This window comes from Panthera onca, chromosome X (assembly GCF_046562875.1).
Source record: "Panthera onca isolate mPanOnc1 chromosome X, mPanOnc1 haplotype 2, whole genome shotgun sequence".
NCBI lineage: Eukaryota > Metazoa > Chordata > Mammalia > Carnivora > Felidae > Panthera > Panthera onca.
This window is the reverse complement of record NC_138357.1, coordinates 129,037,524-129,059,283: the sequence shown is the minus strand read 5'-3', so window position 1 is coordinate 129,059,283 and position 21,760 is coordinate 129,037,524. Positions and strand designations below refer to the sequence as shown.

Sequence of the window (21,760 nt, the reverse complement as noted above, 5' to 3'; positions counted from 1 at the left end):
GGGCAGAGAGAGAGAGAGGGAGACAGAATCCCAAGCAGGCTCCGTGCCGTCAGCCCAGAGCCCGACGTGGGGCTTGAACCCACGAGCCGTGAGATCATGACCTGAGCCAAAGCCGGGAGTTGGATGCTTAACCGACTGAACCGCCCAGGCCGCCGGTCACGTTCTTTGGAAGTCAGCTCCTGATAGGTTCACCTTTCTGTTCCGCTCAACACGCCGTCATTTCTACGCACAAGTGCCAGCAAAGGCACCTGTGGACGGAAGTGTGCGCTGCTGGGTGGGCCCGGCCACACGTGACGTCAGGGGGTGGGCCGTGGGCTGTAGGCCGCAGTGCGCAGGCCCGGCTGGGCTCCAGCGAGTGCGGGATCGGGCTCCGGGGGCAGGTTCACTTGCAGACTCAGGGTCTCCCACTCACCAGCGCTGGGACCCGGGGCCAGTCCCTCCACGTCTCTGGGCCTCAGTGTCGTCCTCTGCAAAATGGGCGCGGCACCTACCTTGTTGTAGTCAGATGAGGGACTCATGCAGGGGTCAGACGGGGGATGCCCTGGTGTGGGGTTTATCCTATGACCGTTCCTGGCTGTTTGGGCCTTATCTGTGAGCCCCAGAAACTAGGGTGCTCATTACACGGCCTACCGTCATCAGGGGCCCCTCTCCCTGTGTCTTCACTGGTGTTTACGCCCACACTGGCGGTATGGTCAGGGCACTAAACAGTCCCACCTTTAGTGAGGACGCCTGGGTGGCTCAGTCGGTTAAGCATCTGACCCTTGATCTCAGCTCAGGTCATGAGCTCGCGGCTGTGGGTTCGAGCCCTGTGTTGGGCTCTGGGCTGACAGCATGGAACCTGCTTTGGATTCTCTCTCTCTCTGTCTCTCTCTCTCTCTCTCTCCCTCTCCCTCTCCCTCTCCTTCTCCCTCTCCCTCTCCCTCTCCCTCTCCCTCTCCTCCGCTCACTCTCTGTCTCTCTCAAAAATAAATAAACTTAAAAAAAAAAAAAACGAAAAAATGAATCTCACTGGCTTTACGGAATCACACAGATTTCCAAAGACAGCTCAGACATGAAAAGAAAAAAAACAATAATAATAAAATAAAAGCCGAGGTCAAACGTTCAAGCTTTCCAGCGAACAGCCAGTCTGAACCTTTCTTGGGGCTTGAGGTCAAAATCTGCCACGACTCACGTGATGGGCACGGGGTGGTCACCCTGTCCATGGAACGAGGAGGGAAGAGTAGTGATAGTCCCCCGCGCGTGAGCCCCCCAAGAACACCGTGGTGAGAAAGTCAGCACTGCAGCCCCCCACGTGCCCCGTGACCCCACTGATGTGGCAATAGCAGAAAAACAAGTCCACGGAGGCAGAAAGCGTATCCAGCTGGCCGTAGGGATGGACGGGGAACAAAGGGCATCGGGCATCTGGGGCCGTGCAAACGTCCTGTGGCTGCGCTGCCGTGTTTGGGGACACCTTTAGCGCATGCGTACTAAACACCGGGCTAATTCCATGGCCTCAATGATGCCTTGATACATGCTTAAACACAGTGCAGGTGGTACATGTTATGTTGCCTGTTTCATTTTATCGCGATTTAAGAAATGGGAAGGAAAAGAAAAACAAAAAGAGAGCCGGGTCGGAACGTTGGTCTCTTCCATAGCATGCAATTCCAGCGGACATGGTTTCCAGGGTTCAGTGATACACTGGGCAGAAATCAAGGTCTTTGTGTGACATTTGCCAATACACCTCATTTTTTGTACAGATATTTTTAAGTGTGCTCAAAGGAAAGAGAATTCTAGAATGGGGCCCCATATTCTGTTCACCCAGCTTCAACCATTGTGAGCGACCAGCATTTTCCCGTTTTTCTTCGAGGCCCCCAAATTTGTATGATGCCCACGTGCACACGTGTGCATTATATATGTATGTGTGTGCATCCACGCATGTATGTGTGTGTGCATGGGTGGGTGCCTGCACACGTGTGTACATGTTCATGCATGCGTGTGTCTATGCGTACGTGTGTGTGCATGTATGTGTGCGTACATGGGTGGGTGCCTTACACGTGTGTGTGCATGTGTGTGCGTGTGTCCATTTGAGTGCATTACGTGAGCATACATGGGTGGGTGTCTGCACGTGTGTGTACATGTGCGTGCATGTGTATGCCTGCACATGCGTGTGCGTGTATGTACGTGTGTGGGGGTGCATGTGCATGGGTGGGTGTCTGCACGTGTGTGTGCATGTGTATGTATACATGTACGTGTGTACGTGTGCACATATGGGTACCGTGTGGGTAAGTGTGCGTGCGTGTGTGCACGTGGGTAACTGCATACGTATGTGCATGCACGTGTGCGTGTGTGCATGTGGGTACGTGTGCATGAGTGCGTGCATGTACGTGTGCGTGTGTGCATGCGGATACCTGTGCGTGCGTGCGTGTACACGTGTGGGTACATGTGTGGGTACGCCTGCGTGCATCTACGTGTGCGTATGTACGTGTGCGTGTGTGCATGTGGGTACATGTGCATGCGTGCGAGCATGTACGTGTGCATGTGTGCATATGGGTACCTGTGCGTGCGTGCCTGTGGGTACGCGTGCGTGTATGTGTGCGTGTGTACATGTACGTGTGTGCATGTGGGTACGTGTGGATGCGTGCGTGCATGTATGTGTGCGTGTGTGCATGTGGCTACGTGTGTGTGCGTGTGCGTGTGTGCACGTGGATACCTATGCGTGCATGTACATGTGTGCATGTGGGTACACGTGTGTGCATCTACGTGTGCGTGTGTGCATGTGGGCACGCGCGTGTGCATGTGTGCATATGGGTACCTGTGCGTGCGTGCATGTGCGTGTGTGTATGTGTGCGTGTGTACATGTACGTGTGCTTGTGTGCATGTGGGTACGTGTGCATGCGTGCGTGCATGTATGTGTGCGTGTGTGCATGTGGCTACGTGTGTGTGCGTGTGCGTGTGTGCATGTGGGTACTTGTGCATGAGTGCGTGCATGTACATGTACCTCCTCTGGTATTTTACGTCCAACAGCAAACATTGTATCATCACACGCACGGATATTTGCACACACACCTCTTACACAAAAATATTTCTTTTAAAATCCCCATCTTCGGCGCCAAAAACCCTGACTTCACGCCACGCGCCCTCCGTGTCGCGCTGCCCGGATTCAGCCTCGGGCTCGCAAATAACCTGACTCCGCCATAGGAGGAAGATCCCGGGGTCTGGCCGGAGGGGAACGTGCGGTTCAGAGAGAGGGCGCATGTCTGGAAAGCAGGGGTCTCAGGGGCCAGAGAGAGAAATGTACTCACCTTCTGCACGGGGTGGGGGGATTTGGGTCAGTGTCCAGGGTCTTACGTCTCAGCGCACCGGTGCCCCCACCCCCCCCCCCCCCCGTGCTGCCATGACCTCAATGTTGGGGTCACAGCTTTACAGATATTTCTCATCCGCGCGTGTGCACAGGTGTGTGATATTTTTATTCGATACTTAACGGGAACAGGGTGCGCGTCTGGGGCGCACACGGACGCAGCACACGTGGTCCGAGGTGCGTTTGTTGCTTGAACCCCAGGAGTCACCGGAGGGCTACAGGGCCCGACATCCTGTGGACGAGGATATCATGTAGACGGGCGTTCTCCGCGTTCAAGGTGTGCAGCTGTCACAGGCCCCGGTGGTTTGAGGTTTTCACAGCTTTTCCGCATGAGACTCACCGAGGCCCACGCCCAGCACGTGGGTGGGGCCGTCTCGCTGGCTCAGGATTTCCGACCCTGGATGCTGCTGCCTCGACGTTGCTTTCTAGCCTTCGGGTTTGGGACAGTCGGGAAGGGCGGGGGTCGTGGCTCCTTCTCTGGAGAATCCGAGTCTCTAACGCCCGCCTTCTTGGAGCCACCTTAGCCCCCTGCCCCCCACCCCCACCCCCAAGTGAACCTTTAGCCAGATAAGTCTCCGGGGGTCGCTCTGAAGGCTCCCTGTGGGGGCTCTGAGCCCCCTGCCCACAGCTGGGCAGTGAGGCCCGACTGGCTCAGACACTGTCCCCCGGCAGGGACGTCCCAGCTGCAAGACGGTGGACGAGGACCGTGCCCGATGCCGGCCTGGGCTGGAGGGTGTCGACGGGACCCCAAGGCTGCCTCTCGGGTCCCAAGGACGAGGGTCACAGGCTCACCTGGGTCTCCACCTGCAGGTGCCTGTGCCCCCCAGCACCTCCCCAAGTTGGGAACGTGGGTTTGAGTCCAGGCCCACGCACAGGGGGCGGGGCCTGGAGGCTTTGGAGGCCGGAATCAGCGCCCACAGTTTACCAGCTAAGCTCCGGGGGCCACAGCCCCTCACAGGGAGCCAGGATTCTGATTCCACGTGGGATCCAGGCCTTCTGGGCCAGGCCTCCGGGATCACAGTGCTCTCACCTTGTCCGCGTGGGAGGCCTATTCCAGAATTAAAATCGGGGGCACAGGGTGCAGAAAGGCATTGGTGGCGGGAAATCTCTGCTGCTGTGGCATTGGGGACTGTCCGGGCGGCTCGGTGCGCAGCATTCGCACTGGGAATCGCCAGGGCCGGCCCTGGGGGAGCCCAGAGCCCTGCGTGCCACGGGACTGGGACCCAAAGAGCAGGTTCCCTGCAATTACCCACCCAGAGGACGAGGTTTAGATGGGCCTCCAATTTCAGAGTGACACCAATGGTATGTGTCATGGGGCAGTTGTCCCCTGGGGACTCAAAACCACAGGGATGGATCCCTCCTAGCTCTGGACACCCAAGTCTGAGGTCCAGGTGGGGCCGGGCCCCTGAGATCCAGGCGGTGCAGGGCCACTGAGACCCAGGAGGGGCAGGACCACTGAGATCCAGGGGGGGCAGGGCCGCTGAGATCCAGGAGGGCAGGGCCACTGAGATCCACGAGGGGCAGAGCCACTGAGATCCAGGAGGGTCAGGACCGCTGAGACCCAGGAGGGGCAGGGCCACTGAGATCCAGGCAGGGGAGGACCCCTGAGATCCAGGAGGGCCCGTGTTCCCTCCAGAGGCTCCAGGGGAGGGCCCTTCCTGCCTCTTCCAGCCTCCGTGGCTCCAGACGTCCCTGGGCTTGTGTCTGCGTCCCTCCCGTCTCCGCCTGTGTCTTCACGGGGCTTCTCCTCTGTGTCTCTGTCTCTCTTTTGTCTGTTACAAGGACACGTGCCATTGGATTGATGGCCATCCCGATCTGAGAGGTCACATTGTGCACTTGCGTGGATGTGGGTTTGGGGGGACATTATTCCCTCCAGGACAGCTGTGTCTGCTTTTCTCCCAAAGCAGTGACGGCAGGAGCAGGTGCTCCCAGAGCCCTCAGATGGCAGCTGCCAGTCTCCATCTGTGCCAAACCTACAGTGGGGACGCTGCCTGCCCCCCAGCCATCCCAGCCTGAGGGTCCCTGAGCCCAACGCCGTGCATCCCAGTGTGATGAACAAAATATCAGGCAGTGCTGTTCCAGACGGATCCCCGGCTCCAGGAAACCCAGTATTTTGGCATCCCGGACTCCCCAGGGACAGGGGTCCTCGTCTTCCCGGAGTGGCACATATTTTGGGGCTGGTACTGCTCTGTCCTGGGCTCAGGAAGGGACGGGCACAGAGGGGGCTTGGGTGTGATCCTTCTGCAGGCTTGTGTGCTTGGTGGTCTTGTCCGGGGCCCGGGCGCCACGGGGCGCCAGGGCTCAGGTCAGGTGCACGAGGCCACCTCACAGCCTGGGAGGGCTTGCACGTGGCTCAGGGGCTCTAGGCTGGGACCAGGAGGCAGAGGACCGGCAGGAGGGCACCTGGGGGGAGGCCGCACCCTGGAGCCCGTCAGGGAGCCCCACAGTAGCTGCGGCCCCACGTCATCCTTCCCAAAACTCAGCTTCCGCAGCTTCTCACGGAGCTGGAGACCCTCAAGCCTTGTGTGTGTGGGGGGGGGGGGGGTTGGGGGCTGAGCCACACATCCTGGACGGATGTCCTTCCCGTCTGGACATTGTGACTTGTAGGATGTGAGCCTCGAGGAAACAGAGTGACCGAACCATTTGTAAGCTGTCATGGTGGCTCCTGGGGGCAGCAGATCAAATGCAGGGGGGGTCCTGTGGGCTCCCGGGGCACCGAGCCCAAAGGGGCCTGTGCCTGGTGGTCTGGGTGAATCCCAGAACGCACGATGACCAAGGGTGGGCTGAACAAAAAGCACCAGGCTGTGCCAGGCTGGGGAATAGCAGGTGCTATGGGCGACCCCAGCACAAGGCACAGAGAACACGGCAGGTGGATGCTGGGGCTCCAGAGGGACTCAGGTGGGCTGGCTGAGCTCATGGTCAGCTTGGGTCCCCGTCCTGAGGAGCGGAGCCCAGTGCGTCCTGCACGCTGCGTCCTGTGTCATTACGCCGTGGGGTGTTCCATGCCGGTGCCCCGTTTTAGGACGTGCGCTCCTGGGGACCCTCTCCATGTGCCAGGGCGGCGGAGGCACAGCGGTTCGCACGGGGAAGGCCGGTGCGCGCCGTCCCCCAGCCGTTCTGTCCCAGTGGCCCGATTTAGGACGTGCGCTCCTGGGGACCCTCTCCACGCGCCACGGCGGCGGAGGCGCAGCGGTTCGCACGGGGGAAGGCCGGTGCGCGCCGTCCCCCAGCCGTTCTGTCCCGGTGGCCCGTTTTAGGACGTGCGCTCCTGGGGACCCTCTCCACGCGCCACGGCCGTGGACGCGCAGCGGTTCGCACGGGGAAGGCCGGTGCGCGCCGTCCCCCAGCCGTTCTGTCCCAGTGGCCCGTTTTAGGACGTGCTCCTGGGAACGCTCTCCACGCGCCACGGCGGTGGACGCGCAGCGGTTCGCACGGGGAAGGCCGGTGCGCGCCATCCCCCAGTCGTTCTGTCCCGGTGGCCCGTTTTAGGACGTGCGCTCCTGGGGACCCTCTCCACGCGCCACGGTCGTGGACGCGCAGCGGTTCGCACGGGGGAAGGCCGGTGCGCGCCGTCCCCCAGCCGTTCTGTCCCAGTGGCCCGTTTTAGGACGTGCGCTCCTGGGCACCCTCTCCACGCGCCACGGCCGTGGACGCGCAGCGGTTCGCACGCGTGAAGGCCCGTGCGAGCCGTCCCACCAGCCGTCCCCGGGGGCGGGGGCGGGGTGCCCGGCTCAGAACACACTCTCCTGCCTCCTGAGCGAGGGCCTCCCTGCCTCCTCCAGCCCCTCGTGGCCGCTGGACATGGAGCGCGCCGACAGCGTCCGGGCGGAGAACACGCTGTCCGAGCGCGCGTGGCGGCAGCCGGCGGGGAGGCGCCCGTAGCCCAAGTAGAGCCGCAGGCGCAGCTGGAACTCGCGGGACGCGAAGTAATACACGAAGGGGTCCAGGCAGTTGTTGAGGCAGCTGAGGCACAGGGTCAGCTTGTACACGTGGTAGTAGGTCCTTCCCAGGAACAGGCGGTTGACCACGTGCACCAGCAGCACGAAGTTGTTGGGCGCGAAGCAGGTGACGAAGGCCAGCAGCACCACGGCGGCCAGCGCCACGGCGCGGCGCCGCTGCCCCCGGCTGTGCGGGTCGCTGGTGCGCAGCAGCGTCAGGATGGTGGCCGTGTAGCAGGCCACGGTGACCAGGAAGGGGATGAGGAACAGCACGATGAACAGCGTGAAGAGGAACATGGCCCACATGGCCACGCTGGGCAGCATGGTGGACTTGAGCACGTCGAAGCAGGTGACGATGCCCAGCGCCTCGACGGTGTAGGTGAGGTCGGTGCGCGCCAGCGGGGACAGGGCGGCCAGCAGCAGCAGCCACAGCCCGGCGCACGCGGCCACGGCGTAGCGGCGCCGGCGCCAGCGCGCGGACGCCAGCGGGTACACCACGCCCAGGAAGCGCTCCACGCTGATGCACGTCATGGTCAGGATGGACGAGTACATGTTGGCGTAGAAGGCCACGGTGACGGCGTTGCACAGCAGCTCGCCGAACACCCAGTGGTTGCCGTTGCAGTGGTAATAGATCTGGAAGGGCAGCACGCTGGCCAGCATCAGGTCCGTGACGCTCAGGTTGATCATGAAGATGACGGACGGGGACGTGGGCCCGATGTGGCAGCACAGCACCCAGAGCGAGAACAGGTTTCCGGGGATGCTGACCAGCGCCACCAGCGAGTAGACGACGGGCAGGACCACGGCGATGGTCGGGTCCCGCAGCATGAGGATCGTGGCGTTGTCCGGGCCGGTCACGTTCATGTCCATTCTGGCGGGCGCGGGCGGGGCTGGAAGGCAAGACGCAGGGGGGGGGGAGCGGGGTGAGGGACGCACCATGGGGCCCAGCCCTGCCTGTCCCCGCCTCCCCTTCCTGCCCCGCACCCTTCCTGCCGCCCGCCCCCGCCGCGTTCGCCAGGTCCCCGCACACCCCGCCCTTACAAAGGGACCAAGTGGCTAACCTGGTTTCCAGCTGCAAAAGAGTCTCTCCGGGGTGGGGGGCGGGGCCTGGAAGGGGAGCTCTCCCTTCCCCCACTCCTGGAGAGGTCCTGTGTGTCCCTGGCTGCCCTGCCCGGCCACACGGGGTCGCTGTGCCGCCAGCATCGATGTGTCCCAGCAGGCGCGTTACCGTCGCCCTGTGCCTGCTCCCCTGCCGTCTTCTGCCCACAGTGCCTTGTCCCTGGGCACCCCAGCTGTCCTCAGTCTGGTCTGTCTGTCACGTATCTATCCATCTATGTATCTGCTGATCTACCTACGGTCTAATCTATCCATACGTCTACGTATCTATCTGTCGTCTACGTATCTATCTACCTATCCATCTGTCTGTCCATGTCTGGCCCCTTGTGTGTGTTTGTCCAGAGAGGCCCTGACTTACCCAGGGATGATGGCCTCCTGCCCAGGTGTCTCACGGGGGCTGGGGGACAGTTCCTAGCTGACTCTCACGTGAAGAGACTATGGGACGGGCACGTGTGGTCCTCATAGGCCGCCCCCTCCCCTCCCCAGGGCAGCGTGGTTGGTGAGGCCCCACGTCCAGCCTCCGACCTCTGTCCCCACATGTGTGCAGAGGCCAGGCCAGCAGGCTGGTCCTCGTCAGGAGAGAGGTGCTATTCCTGTGGGACGAGGACGGGGTCGCCTCTGATGCCGCATTTGGCCCCAGGACCCCACGTGCTGTGCGCACCCCCTCCCCCCCGCCCCCCGGGGCCTCTGCAATCAGGGCAGGACCCCACGTGCTGTGTGTACCCTCCTCCCGCCCCCCGTGGCCTCTGCAATCAGGGCAGGACCCCACGTGCTGTGCGCACCCCCCCCCACCCCCCTAGGGCCTCTGCAATCAGGGCGCCTACCCCCTGCCTCGGGACCTCCTTCCTCCACTCACATCAAGGTCACACAGCTCCCGCCTTCCCCCAACGGCTTCCTGTTTGCTCTCACACAGACATTTTCTCTGATAAAGTGGTTACCGAGTCCCCTTTTAGCCCTGCTGCTCTGGGCGTCTGCACGGCCCGTCCCCACATACTAGTTTTCATCACAGCATGTTTGCAACGGGGAGCCGGCACGTTGGGGCCTGCCACAGACAATGCTGCACAGCCCAGGGGTTCAGAGACAGGGCTCAGGTCGAGGCCCTGCTGCCGGGCTCACCGGGACTTGGGCAGGTCCCCCATGCCGCCCGCCCGGTGCTCCCCGAGGTCTGACGGACAGGCTTGGAGCTCCTCACGGAGGGGAACGGGGGATCTGGGTCACAGACACCCATGCACGGGCGCTGGGACCCTGGAAACCCAGCCCCCTCCGTCAGCTGCTTTGGCCGTGAGGTTTCACCGCCTGACAGAGAGCGGCGTGACGACGGGGCACCGTGCTGCCCTCCCCGGGACAGCCGCGAGTGTGGAAAGCCGGCGGACGAGGCGGGTCTGAGCAAACCTTCCCCCGCTCACGGAACTCCAGTCGTGAGCGTGTGTTTCTTCCGCTGACTTCCGATCCCGACCTCTTCCGCCCCCACGGAGGGATGGATGCTCAACGTCACACAGAATCTTCCCGTAAAGCATCCTGAAGATGCGTCCTGGAACCCCCAAGTTTCCTCAGAAGTGTGGGGCCCTGTGCAAGCTGAGGGCAGAGGCCTCCCCAGAACCCGTCTAGGCTGGAGCCTGGATCTCGGGCGTCCAGCCTCCGGAACCGTGAGAAATGGATGTCTGTTGCCGAAGCCGCCCCGTCTCTGGGATTCGGTGCTAGCAGCCTGAGCTAAGCCAGACATTATACTGATGGCCTCAGGCCGTTGCGGCAGGCACCGCTCCCACTGTGATTGCAGTGAGGTCCTGTGATCCCGGAGTCACCGTGACCCACCCTCACTGTGGACACCGCACATCACAGAGTCCCTAGGGCGTTCCCTGGTCCCTGCTGCAAGGCCAGGAAGTGGTGAGGCTGGTGTCACGTTCACATCTTACACACGGGACTCAGAGGTTCCAGGAGGGGCAAGCGTAGAGCTGGGGTTTGCATGGGCCCAGGGCGGTTAACAGTGGGGCTGTAGTGTCTCCTGAAGTCTTGGCATTCTTGTTGTGAACTGGGAGCCTCATTATACTGATGGCCTCAGGCTGTCATCTGATGTCTTGCTGTTCTGGTGAACCTGAGCCTCACTACCATTATACCGATGGCCGCAGGCTGTCATCTGATGTCTTGCTGTTCTGGTGAACCTGAGCCTCACTACTGTTATACCGATGGCTGCAGGCCATCGCCTGATGTCTTGCTGTCCTGGTGAACTGTCAGCCTCACTAGCATCATACTGATGCCCTCATGCCGTCGCCTGGTATCTTGGCCTTCTTATGGACCAGGAGCCTCACTACCATTACACTGATGGCCTCAGGGCATCAACTGCTGTGTTGGCCTTCTTATGGACTGGGAGCCCCATTACCATTATGGTGATGGCCTCAAGCTGTCATCTGATGTCTTGCTGTTCTGGTGAACCTGAGCCTCACTACTGTTATACCGATGACCGCAGGCCGTCACCTGATGTCTTGCTGTCCTGGTGAACTGTCAGCCTCACTACCCTTATACTGATGCCCTCACACCATCACCTGGTATCTTGGCCTTCTTACGGACCAGGAGCCTCACTACCATTCCACTGATGGCCTCAGGGCATCACCTGCTGTGTTGGCCTTCTTATGGACGGGGAGCCCCACTACCATTATAGTGATGGCCTCAGGCCGTCACAGCCCTGGGCACAGGTGTCTATTCCCCGCAGCGCAGATCCCAGAGCCCGTATTCTGGTTCTTTGCCCCGTTTGACCAGTTGTGTGCTATATTTCCAACCCCGGTTGGTTCTGGCTGCCTTCACGCAGAAACCGGGGGCCCCGGCTCGAGCGCAGAGCATGTCAGGGCAACGTGAGCAGGTCTTTTCCCGGGAGCCCGGCGAACGGCCCGCGGGAGGAGGGTCTGGGACTCGTGGGGGGGGGGGGGCTGCTGAGGTCTGTCCTCCTCCCTTCGGGCGCTTGGGGTCTGACAGCGGGTTCCTGCTTGCTGTTCCGCAGGCGGCTGTGACTGTTGGCTCCCAGTCTGACCCTGGGACGGAAAGCCCAGCGGCGTCCCCGCTGCTCCCAGCGACCTGCGTCTCCCCGAGGGCGGCTGCCCTGGGCGCGGGCCGCTTGGTCACAGGGGCGCCCGCCCGCCATGGCAGGGGCGCCCGCCAGCAGGACGCGCAGGGTTCACGTGCCGGGGAGGCCAGCGCACGGCCTCCGGAGCGCGTCTAGATCTGCAGCTGCCCTGTCGAGCCCGCGTGCCCTGAGATGGCGTTTCTTCCTGCGTAGAAGGCCTGCCATCTGCCACCGGCATCCGCGGAAAGAGGTTCCTCAAAACGAGTTTAAAAATGGCCCCGAGTTTCACTTTGACTGTGACGCTTTCTGCACCGCTGAGGCACGCTCAGGTGCGGATCCCCCAGCACCCGGGGGCGGGGGAAGGGCCCGTTTCCCGGGCCACCTCGGTCCGGCCTAGGCGCCAGGACGCAAAGGGACATGGGGTCCCGGGGTCCCCGCGGGAGCCGCGGAGGGACACGCGTGGGGAGCGGACAGACAGCCATACCTTGCAGGGCGCGGACGCTGAGGGAGGAGGACGCGGCTGTGAGCTCTAGCGGACGTGCCTGTCCGCGTGTCTACTGCAGACGTCTGAGCACAGGCCCCGGGCACAGGACCGCAGGCTGGAAGGCGACCCTTCTGAGCCGGACGGGGCCCTGGGCTCGCGAGCAGAGGGCGGCCTTTGGGGGGCCATCGTCTCCGTTTCTGCTCACCGAGCGGGGGACGTGGGGATCTATTGTTGTCGTCCCCCAGGTGGCGGCCGGTTAGGTGCACACATTTGCATGGTGCGCAACGGCACTGAAAGCAGAGGTGTGTGCGGCCGCTGGCTCGTCAGCGCGTCACCAAGAAGCCACCCTGCCCGCCGGACCCCCTCCCCCCCCCCCCCCGTGTTTCTTCTGTCATCTCGGGAGGCCACGCGGCCCCCTGCGTGCTCCAGAGCACCAGCTGTGGCCTCGGGGCGTCTGGGTCCCTGCGGGGTGGCCGCCCCCTGAGCGCCACGGGTGATTAATAAATAAATCAACCCCGGCGGACCCGGCGCCTGTAACGCGCACACTTGTGGTTTGGACCCGGCAGCCGCGGACGGCGGGATGGAAATTGCAGGAACTGAGCAAAGACCCCCACGGTCGAGCGCACAGGGGACCCTTGCAGAGAGACCGCGGGCCGGGCGCTCGGAGGCGGCGGGAGGGACAGCCTGTCACGGTGTGCGCGGCGGCCTGAGCGCCTGAAGGCCGAGTGCCGTCCTGGGTGGGGGTACGGCCTCCGCGTCGCTTTTGCTTTTGGTCTTAACGGCGTCATGGGTGTGGTTCACGTGCCGAAAGCGTCCGAGGCACAGTGCAACCCCGCAACGTCCTGGTCGCCCCTGAAGGAAACCCCGCAGACCCGAGCTGTCGCCCGCGGCCCCCCCAGGCCGTCGCCCCGCGGCCCCCCTCCCCGAACCCTGAGGCCGTCGCCCCGCGGCCCCCCTCCCTGACCCTCCCAGGCCGTCGCCCCGAGGCCCCCCTCCCCGACCCCCCCAGGCCGTCGCCCCGAGGACCCCCTCCCCGACCCCCCTCCCCCACCCCAGGCCTTCGCCCCGCGGCCCCCCTCCCCGGCCCCCCTCCCTGACCCCCCAGGCCGTCGCCCCGCGGCCCCCCTCCCCGGCCCTACTCCCCAACCTCCCAGGCCGTTGCCCCGAGGCCCCCCTCCGCGACCCCCCAAGCCGTCGCCCCGCGGACCCCTCCCCGACCCCCGAGGCCGTCGCCCCGCGGCCCCCCTCCCCGACCCAGGCGACCACGAACCCAATTCCCGTCTCTGTCGCCGGACCCTCTCTGCACGTTTTACGGAAAAGGCATCACTCGCGGGGTGGCCCGCGTATGTCTGGCTCCCCTCACTGAGTGTCACAGTTTCAGGCGCCAGGTGCCATCGTTGGGGTGGCAGTGGGCACAGCCCGGTGCCTTCTCATGGCTGAGTCCCACTCCCCTGCAGGCACGACCGCTGATGGATGGACACGTGGGATGGAGGTCTCCGTCGGGCTCCCCGTGTGTGGGCGTTTCCGGAGTGCTGGGAGCTGTCCCAGGTGCTGAGCCCACTGCGGGCGCCAGAGGGTCCCCACCGCAGGAAGCCACGAGCCAGCCGCCGCCCCCCGCCCCCCACACTGTGGGCTGGTCTCTCCTCCTCTGTGTCTTGGGTTTTCAGCTGGCCCGGTTTGTGGGGCTCTGTTGTGGCAGCCGTGGGAGGCTCAGCCCCACAAAGTGCCACCACCTTGCAGGCCTGGTGAGGTTGGAAAACCCAAGTGGGTGTTCAGTCACTCGGCCGTGACCCGATGAAGGCGAGACACTTTGGAGCAGGTCCTAACAAGTGACCACAAACCGGGGACTTAAAACCACAGGGATTCATGTTCTCCTGGCTCTGGAGACCGGAAGTCGGAGATCCAGGGCGGCCAGGGCCGTGCTCCTTCCAGAGGCTCCAGGGGACGGTCCTTCCTGCCTCTTCCAGCTTCTGGGCGCTCCAGGCGTCCCTGGGCTCATGGCCGTGTCCCTCCCGTCTCTGTCTCCACCTTCACGTGGCTTCTCCTCTGTGTCTGTGTGTCCCCTTCCATCTCTTACAAGGACACCTGCCATTGGAGTCAGGGCCCCCCTGATGCAGGATGAGCTCATCTCAGACCCCTCATGACATCTGCAAAGACTCTGTTTCCCAACACATCACATTCATAGGTTCTGGGGGCCATGTCTTTTGGGGACCCCCATGCAACCCACTGCAAGGTGTCCAGGAGGAGAATTTTCCTAAGAGCTGTTTGCAGTATCTTCTGGGCCCCGCGCCTTCAACCAATGGGCAGAACCGCGTTGAGCATAAGCATCCGTGACGAGTGGCTTCTCCAGGGGCGTCACCAGCAGGAGAGCCTCCCCCCGGAGGCCCTCCCTCCACCCAGCTTCTGCTTATCCTCGGTGAATCCCAGGGTGGTGCTTCCGGCTACGGTGATCTCCCCACCGCTGCCGAGGGACGTTCTCGGAGAGATTCCCCGGGATGCCCAGTGTGCATCAGCGGAGGCAGGAAGACCGTGCTTTGGGGTCTGACCATGACACCCACAAGGTCTGGCCATTCGCACATGGACGGCAGGAAGCGGTGTGCCTTTATCAGCAGTCTTGTCTGGGAGACCGCCTTTCACCCACAGCCCCAGGACGTGGCCGATATTATGATGTGACCCCGGGGGAGGAAGCTGCATTGGGTTTTCTGGTCAACCATGGGCAACTCAATAAAGACACAAGAAAGCCTGTGGTTGTCATGGGCTCAAACACGCTGCCACCAGATTCATATGTAGAAGCCCTAATTGCCCACATCTCAGAATGCGACTTTGGTTAGAAATAGGGTCTTTGGCCATTGTCAAACCTGACCATTGTCAGGTCCCACCCTGACTCCAATATGCCTGAGGTCCTTATAGAAAGGGGAAATTTGGACACAGACAGGCACATGGAGAGGAGGTCACGTGGTATTGGAAGCAGAGAAGATGGACTGAGGAACAGAACAGACTAGACGCTCCAGGGGGAATCGGTCCTGTGGACACCTTGACCTCAGACTTCTGGTCCCCAGAGATGAGACAGAATACATTTGTGCTGTTTCAGCCCCCAGTGTGGGGGTAATTTGTCACAGCACATTTCTGGGAAACGAAGGCATGAAAAAAAAGAGGGAAGGGGTTTCATTAACAGACTCCAGCAAGCTAAAGAAATGATACGAACCACGATCGTCCTTCATTAAAGAAAGGGAAGGGCTTCCAAGAAACGATCAAGCATGAGAAAAGTAGGATTTCCAGGTAACACAGATGACGAGCCGGCCATGGGAGAGGACAGAAACCGTTTTGATTATTGATTCAGGAAAAGGACAGGTCACCTAGATGGATAAAAGGTACTGGTGGGGTGACAGTCCACATAGCCCAGGGGTTCTCACCCGGGATACTTTGCCAGACTCATCAGGGGACACCGGGATGCTGCTCAACGCCTGTAGAGGACACAATGCTCCACCCAGACTCATCTGTCTATCATTTATCTATATATGTATCTATCTATCCATGCATGCATCCATCCATCATATCTACCTACCTGTCCATCCATCCATCCATCATATCTATCATCTATCTATATATGTACCTATCCATCCATCCATCCATCCATCCATCCATCCATCCATCCATTCATCATATCCATCTATCCATCCTTCCATCCATGCATCCATCCCTATATCTATCTATCTATCTATCTATCCATCCATCCATCATATCTATCATCTATCTATATATGTACCTATCCATCCATCCATGCATCCATGCATCCATCCATCCATTCATCATATCCATCTATCCATCCTTCCATCCATGCATCCATCCATCCCTCCATCCCTATATCTATCTATCTATCTATCTATCTATCTATCTATCCACCCATCCATCATATCTATCATCTATCTATATATGTACCTATCCATTCATCCATGCATCCATCCATCCATCCATCCATCCATTCATCATATCCATCTATCCATCCATCCATCCATGCATCCATCCATCCATCCATCCCTATATCTATCTATCTATCTATCTATCCATCCATCCATCATATCTATCATCTATCTATATATGTACCTATCCATCCATCCTCCATGCATCCATCCATCCATCCCTATATCTATCTATCTATCTATCTATCTATCTATCTACTTACCTACCTACCTGTCCATCCATCCATCATATCTATCATCTATCTATATATGTACCTATCCATCTGTCCATCCATCCATCCATCCATCCATCCATCCATGATATCTATCCACCCACCCATCCATCCATACCTATATCTATCTATCTATCTATCTATCTATCTATCTATCTATCATCTATCTATCCATCCATCCATCATATCTATCTATCCAACTGTCATATCTACGATCTATCTATCCATCCATCCTTCCATCCACCCATCCATCCATCCATCCATCCATCCATCATCTCTATCCATCTACCTATTCATCCACCCACCCACCTTCTAATTTTGTTGGCAGTGTTTCAAGTCACGTTAACGTTTCATATCTTTATGTCACAAAATGTTCCTGTGATATCTTCTGTATTTTATACCTAAGCAAGGTATCTTTTGCACCCTGTGACTATAAAATCTCCTCCCTCTTTTCTGACTGCTGTAAGAAATTTTATTGTTATTTTCCAGTTGTCATCCTGGGGCTGTTGGCAAGCTGTATTATAATCGTTCCTCACATGCTGTCACACACAGGGATTGTCATCGTGTGTGCTCTTAACCCAGGTTTGGTGTGTGTTGAGAGAACGTATGAGACGGGGGTCTAAGAAAACACAACATAAAATCACAAACTCTCAGAAAATGACAGTACCTGAGAGATCCCCAGGCTCACTCATCCAGCCATCTGTACTTGACTGTCCCCCAGCTGGGGTTGCAAGCCCTCGCGTTAACGTGCAAAGGCCTGTGTGGGATAGAGGAGAGATAACTTGCAATCCCAATGTCCGCTTACAAGATGTGGTTATTGACCAACTGATCCTAGGCTCTGTCTGGAGAAGCGAGGGACCTGTAATGACCAAGAGTTGGGAGATTCGTGCTTCCCGACTTCGTGACTTAACTACAAAGCAACAGAAATGAAGGCAGGCTGGTGTTGGCAAAACAATAGACAAATAGATCGATGGAACAGAATGAGACCCCCAAAACAGAACCCCATAAATACAGCGAACTGGTCTTTGACAAAAATCAAGGGCAAAACACTGGAGCACAGATAGTCTGTTCCACAGATCTGGCTGGAGCGACGGGACATCCATACACAAAACCCAAAAATCAACCCCTCCCTGACCCCCCCCCGCCCCGCCAAAACCCCGAGGATGTAGACACCCTTCACAAAAAACATAACTCAAAATGGGTCACAGACCTCACGTAGAGTGCAAAAGGCTAATACTCCCCTGAACTAACACGGGAGAAAATCTGGATAATCTTAAGCCGCGGTGATGACTTTTTAGACGGGACGCCAAAGGGACGATCGGTGGAACGAATAGCGGATAAACCTGCTTCATCAAAATGAAACAGTCCTCCAAAAGAATGTCAAGAGAGTGTTGTGAACACAAGCCACAGACTGAGAGAAAATATCTGCAAGAGAAGACGACGTGTCTAAACCAAAAACAGTTGTGTGAAATATTCAAGGAGCTTTTAAAGCTCAACAGTAAGAGAACAAACAGACCCCCGTCTGAAACTTGGGCAACAGACCTGAGCAGACACGTCCCCAGAGGAGACGTTCGGCTAGCACAGAAGCACCGGCCACGATGTGTCACCAGGGACGGGGACATCAGCCCCACAACGAGATGCCACCAGACAGGTATCGGAATGACTGGGGTCTGAAACCACTGGCAACGACAAACCCCGCTGAGGATGTGCAACGGTCGTCAGTCAGCGAGGGGCATTCTGAGGGGGCCTTTGCATCACCGGTGGCCTCGTGGCCACCCTGGAGGCGGTAACGGCGTCCTCTTGAAGTCTGACAGGATACCGCCCATGCCTGCAGAGGCCCCCGTCTCTGTAGACCTGAGATGCACATGACCGCTGCATCGCCTCTGAGTGAACCCTGTGTTCTAAGACTTCAAAGAGGTGACAGAACGCAGTTTACGGGGACAGCTGGGGGCTGAGGGGCAGAGGACCTGGCCGAGTGCTCAGATCACAGTGCAAGAGCCGTCGGTGCTCAGCGCACAGGCACACGTGTGGTGGTGTTGCCTCCTCTCTGCTGTTTCGCTCTGCATTGCGCAACCCGAGTGCACCGTAAATTACGGGTGATTTGCATGCCGTTGTCTGTCCAAACGAGTGTGGAGCGTGCAGATTTTAATCTCCGTCTCCTGCAAGACAGCAGGGTCCTTTCGCTTCTGTGTCTTTTTCTTCCCACCCCCCACCCAGACTCGGGGCACAGCCAAAGGGCTGGCTGACCAGCCAGAGACCGGATTCTCTGAAATGCAAGACGCCCCTTGCTTTCTGTCTGCCTTACGCTGTTTTCTGTCTCTCTTGCTTTTTTTTTTTTTTTTTCCATTTTCGAGGCTCACCCCCTACGCAGGAGTTTCTCAGCTGTGCTGTCTGAGTGGCACCTGCCACACCAGCCTCCGTCTGTAGGGCAGGAAGCAACTACGTGCAGGCATTAATTAACGTGAAGCCCTATTCTGTGAAACTAAAGCCGACAGGCCTGGGCGCTGGGGACCTGCCGGGAAGTGGTAGGTTGGAAATAGCACATAACAGGAGGTTCAGGCGCGCTCGACCCCGACGGAGCCAGAAGGGCAAACGCGGAGAATATGTTGGAGAGAGGGTGTTGAGCCAGTTGATAGAGTTTCGATGGAGTTTGAAGGTGATAGAGTTTGATAGAGTTGATAGAGTTTCGGAGGTGGGGGAGGGGTATGTGGTCAACTCACTAACGCTGTCCTCTATTCAGAGATGCTCATTCAAATCTCTTCTGTAGGTTGACATGCTAACTTGCCAAAGAATACTTTAACCATAAGTAGGGTGATTTGTCCCCCTGCGGTTTCTAGCAACGTGCCCAGCAAAGCTACCAAGGAGAAAGCCCGGGCAAGGAACGTTTGAGGAGAGGCCAAGGCATCCTCGTGGTCTCGCATTTGCCTGACCCCGAGGATGAGTCCCGTCCCTTGTTCGCTGTATTCAAACCCCTGGGGACCGGAGCCCTTCAGTATGACGTGCCCTGGGTATACACATTTCCCTGATTTCCAGACAGTGTTTAAACCTCTCTGTTGTGGACGTGAAGACCTCCCCAACATGACGATGAAGGCAGACACAGGTGCACCTCCAGGTGATGTCAGGAAGTGTTCGGGTTCTAGAGAAGGGTCTTTTAAAAAAAAGTCACCATAGTAAACCCTCTCGGGCACCGTGCAGATGTATCCATATATATGCAGATCAACAAATACACGATAGGGACAGATAGATGAGTAATGGGCAATAGTGTTAGGCAGATAGGTAAATAGATGACAGATACTGTTAGATGGATGGGTGCATTGATAGATGATTGATAGGTAGAGAGATGGCTAGATAAATAGACAGATAAAAGATGGAATGACAGATGGATAGATGGATACGTGGATACATGGTTGATAGATAGATAGATAGATAGATAGATAGATAATAGATATGATGGGTAGATGGAAGGATAGATAGATAGATAGATAATAAATAAAGATGATGGATGGATAGATATGATGGATGAATGGATGCATAGATAGAATGGATGTGTGAATGGATGGATGGATAGATAGGTAGATAGATAGATAGATAGATAGATATAATGGATGGGTGGATAGATAGATAGATAGATAGATAGATAGATAGATATAATGGATGGGTGAATGGATGGATAGATAGATAGATAGATAGATAGATAGATAGATAGAATGGGTGAATGGATGGATAGATAGATAGATAGATAGATAGATAGATAGATATAATGGATGGGTGAATGGATGGATGGATGATGGATGGATAGATAGATAGATAGATAGATATAATGGATGGGTGAATGGATGGATAGATAGATAGATAGATAGATAGATAGATAGATAGAATGGATGGGTGCATGGATGGATTCACCCATGGATGGATGGATGCATGGATGGATGGATAGATAGATAGATAGATAGATAGATAGATAGATAGATATAATGGATGGGTGAATGGATGGATAGATAGATAGATAGATAGATAGATAGATAGATAGATAGGATGGGTGAATGGATGGATAGATAGATAGATAGATAGATAGATAGATAGATATAATGGATGGGTGGATAGATAGATAGATAGATAGATAGATAGATAGATAGATAGATATAATGGATGGGTGAATGGATGGATAGATAGATAGATGGATAGATAGATAGATAGATAGAATGGGTGAATGGATGGATAGATAGATAGATAGATAGATAGATAGATAGATAGATATAATGGATGGGTGAATGGATGGATGGATGATGGATGGATAGATAGATAGATAGATAGATGGATATAATGGATGGGTGAATGGATGGATAGATAGATAGATAGATAGATAGATAGATAGATAGATAGATAGAATGGATGGGTGCATGGATGGATTCACCCATGGATGGATGGATGCATGGATGGATGGATAGATAGATAGATAGATAGATAGATAGATATAATGGATGGGTGAATGGATGGATAGATAGATAGATAGATAGATAGATAGATAGATAGATAGGATGGGTGAATGGATGGATAGATAGATAGATAGATAGATAGATAGATAGATAGATAGGATGGGTGAATGGATGGATAGATAGATAGATAGATAGATAGATAGATAGATAGATAGATAGATATAATGGATGGGTGGATAGATAGATAGATAGATAGATAGATAGATAGATATAATGGATGGGTGAATGGATGGATAGATAGATAGATAGATAGAATGGGTGAATGGATGGATAGATAGATAGATAGATAGATAGATAGATAGATATAATGGATGGGTGAATGGATGGATGGATGATGGATGGATAGATAGATAGATAGATAGATATAATGGATGGGTGAATGGATGGATAGATAGATAGATAGATAGATAGATAGATAGATAGATAGAATGGATGGGTGCATGGATGGATTCACCCATGGATGGATGGATGCATGGATGGATAGATAGATAGATAGATAGATAGATAGATAGATAGATAGATAGGATGGGTGAATGGATGGATAGATAGATAGATAGATAGATAGATAGATAGATAGATAGATAGATATAATGGATGGGTGAATGGATGGATGGATGATGGATAGATAGATAGATAGATATAATGGATGGGTGAATGGATGGATGGATAGATAGATAGATAGATAGATAGATAGATAGATAGAATGGATGGGTGCATGGATGGATTCACCCATGGATGGATGGATGGATGCATGGATGGATGGATAGATAGATAGATATATAGATATAATGGATGGGTGAATGGATGGATGGATAGATAGATGATAGATAGATAGATAGATGGTAGATATGAGGGATGGATAGGTGGATGGATGGATGGATAGATAGATAGATAGATATAATGGATGGGTGAATGGATGGATGGATAGATAGATAATAGATGGATAGATAGATAATATGTATAGATAGAAGATAGATAGATATGGATGGATAGGTGGAAGGATAGTCTAGGTAAATGGGTAGGAAGCTGGAACATATTTAGCTCACATATTTGACCTTTGATCGCCTGATTTCAATGCATGATTCATCATACTACTTAACAAAGACTAACTGAAACTAGTCTTCTGCAAGCCCCCCATCCACAGT

General features: G+C 56.5%; 1 protein-coding gene across 3 annotated transcripts in view; it reads right to left on the bottom strand.

Moving 5' to 3' along the window:
• Nucleotides 1–5,862: 5,862 nt before the first annotated feature.
• LOC145714329 (S-geranylgeranyl-glutathione receptor P2RY8-like) overlaps nt 5,863–21,760 on the bottom strand; it is a 40,001-nt gene continuing 24,103 nt past the window's right edge. For 2 of the 3 annotated variants that reach the window (XM_081793763.1, XM_081793764.1), the window contains exon 2: nt 5,863–8,162. In XM_081793763.1, coding sequence (XP_081649889.1) covers nt 7,069–8,142 — 1,074 coding nt within the window. In that variant the 5' untranslated portion in view covers nt 8,143–8,162 and the 3' untranslated portion in view covers nt 5,863–7,068. Of the gene's footprint in view, nt 8,163–11,927; nt 12,298–21,760 lie in introns of those variants that run through there. The other variant, XM_081793765.1, reaches the window with a different exon arrangement.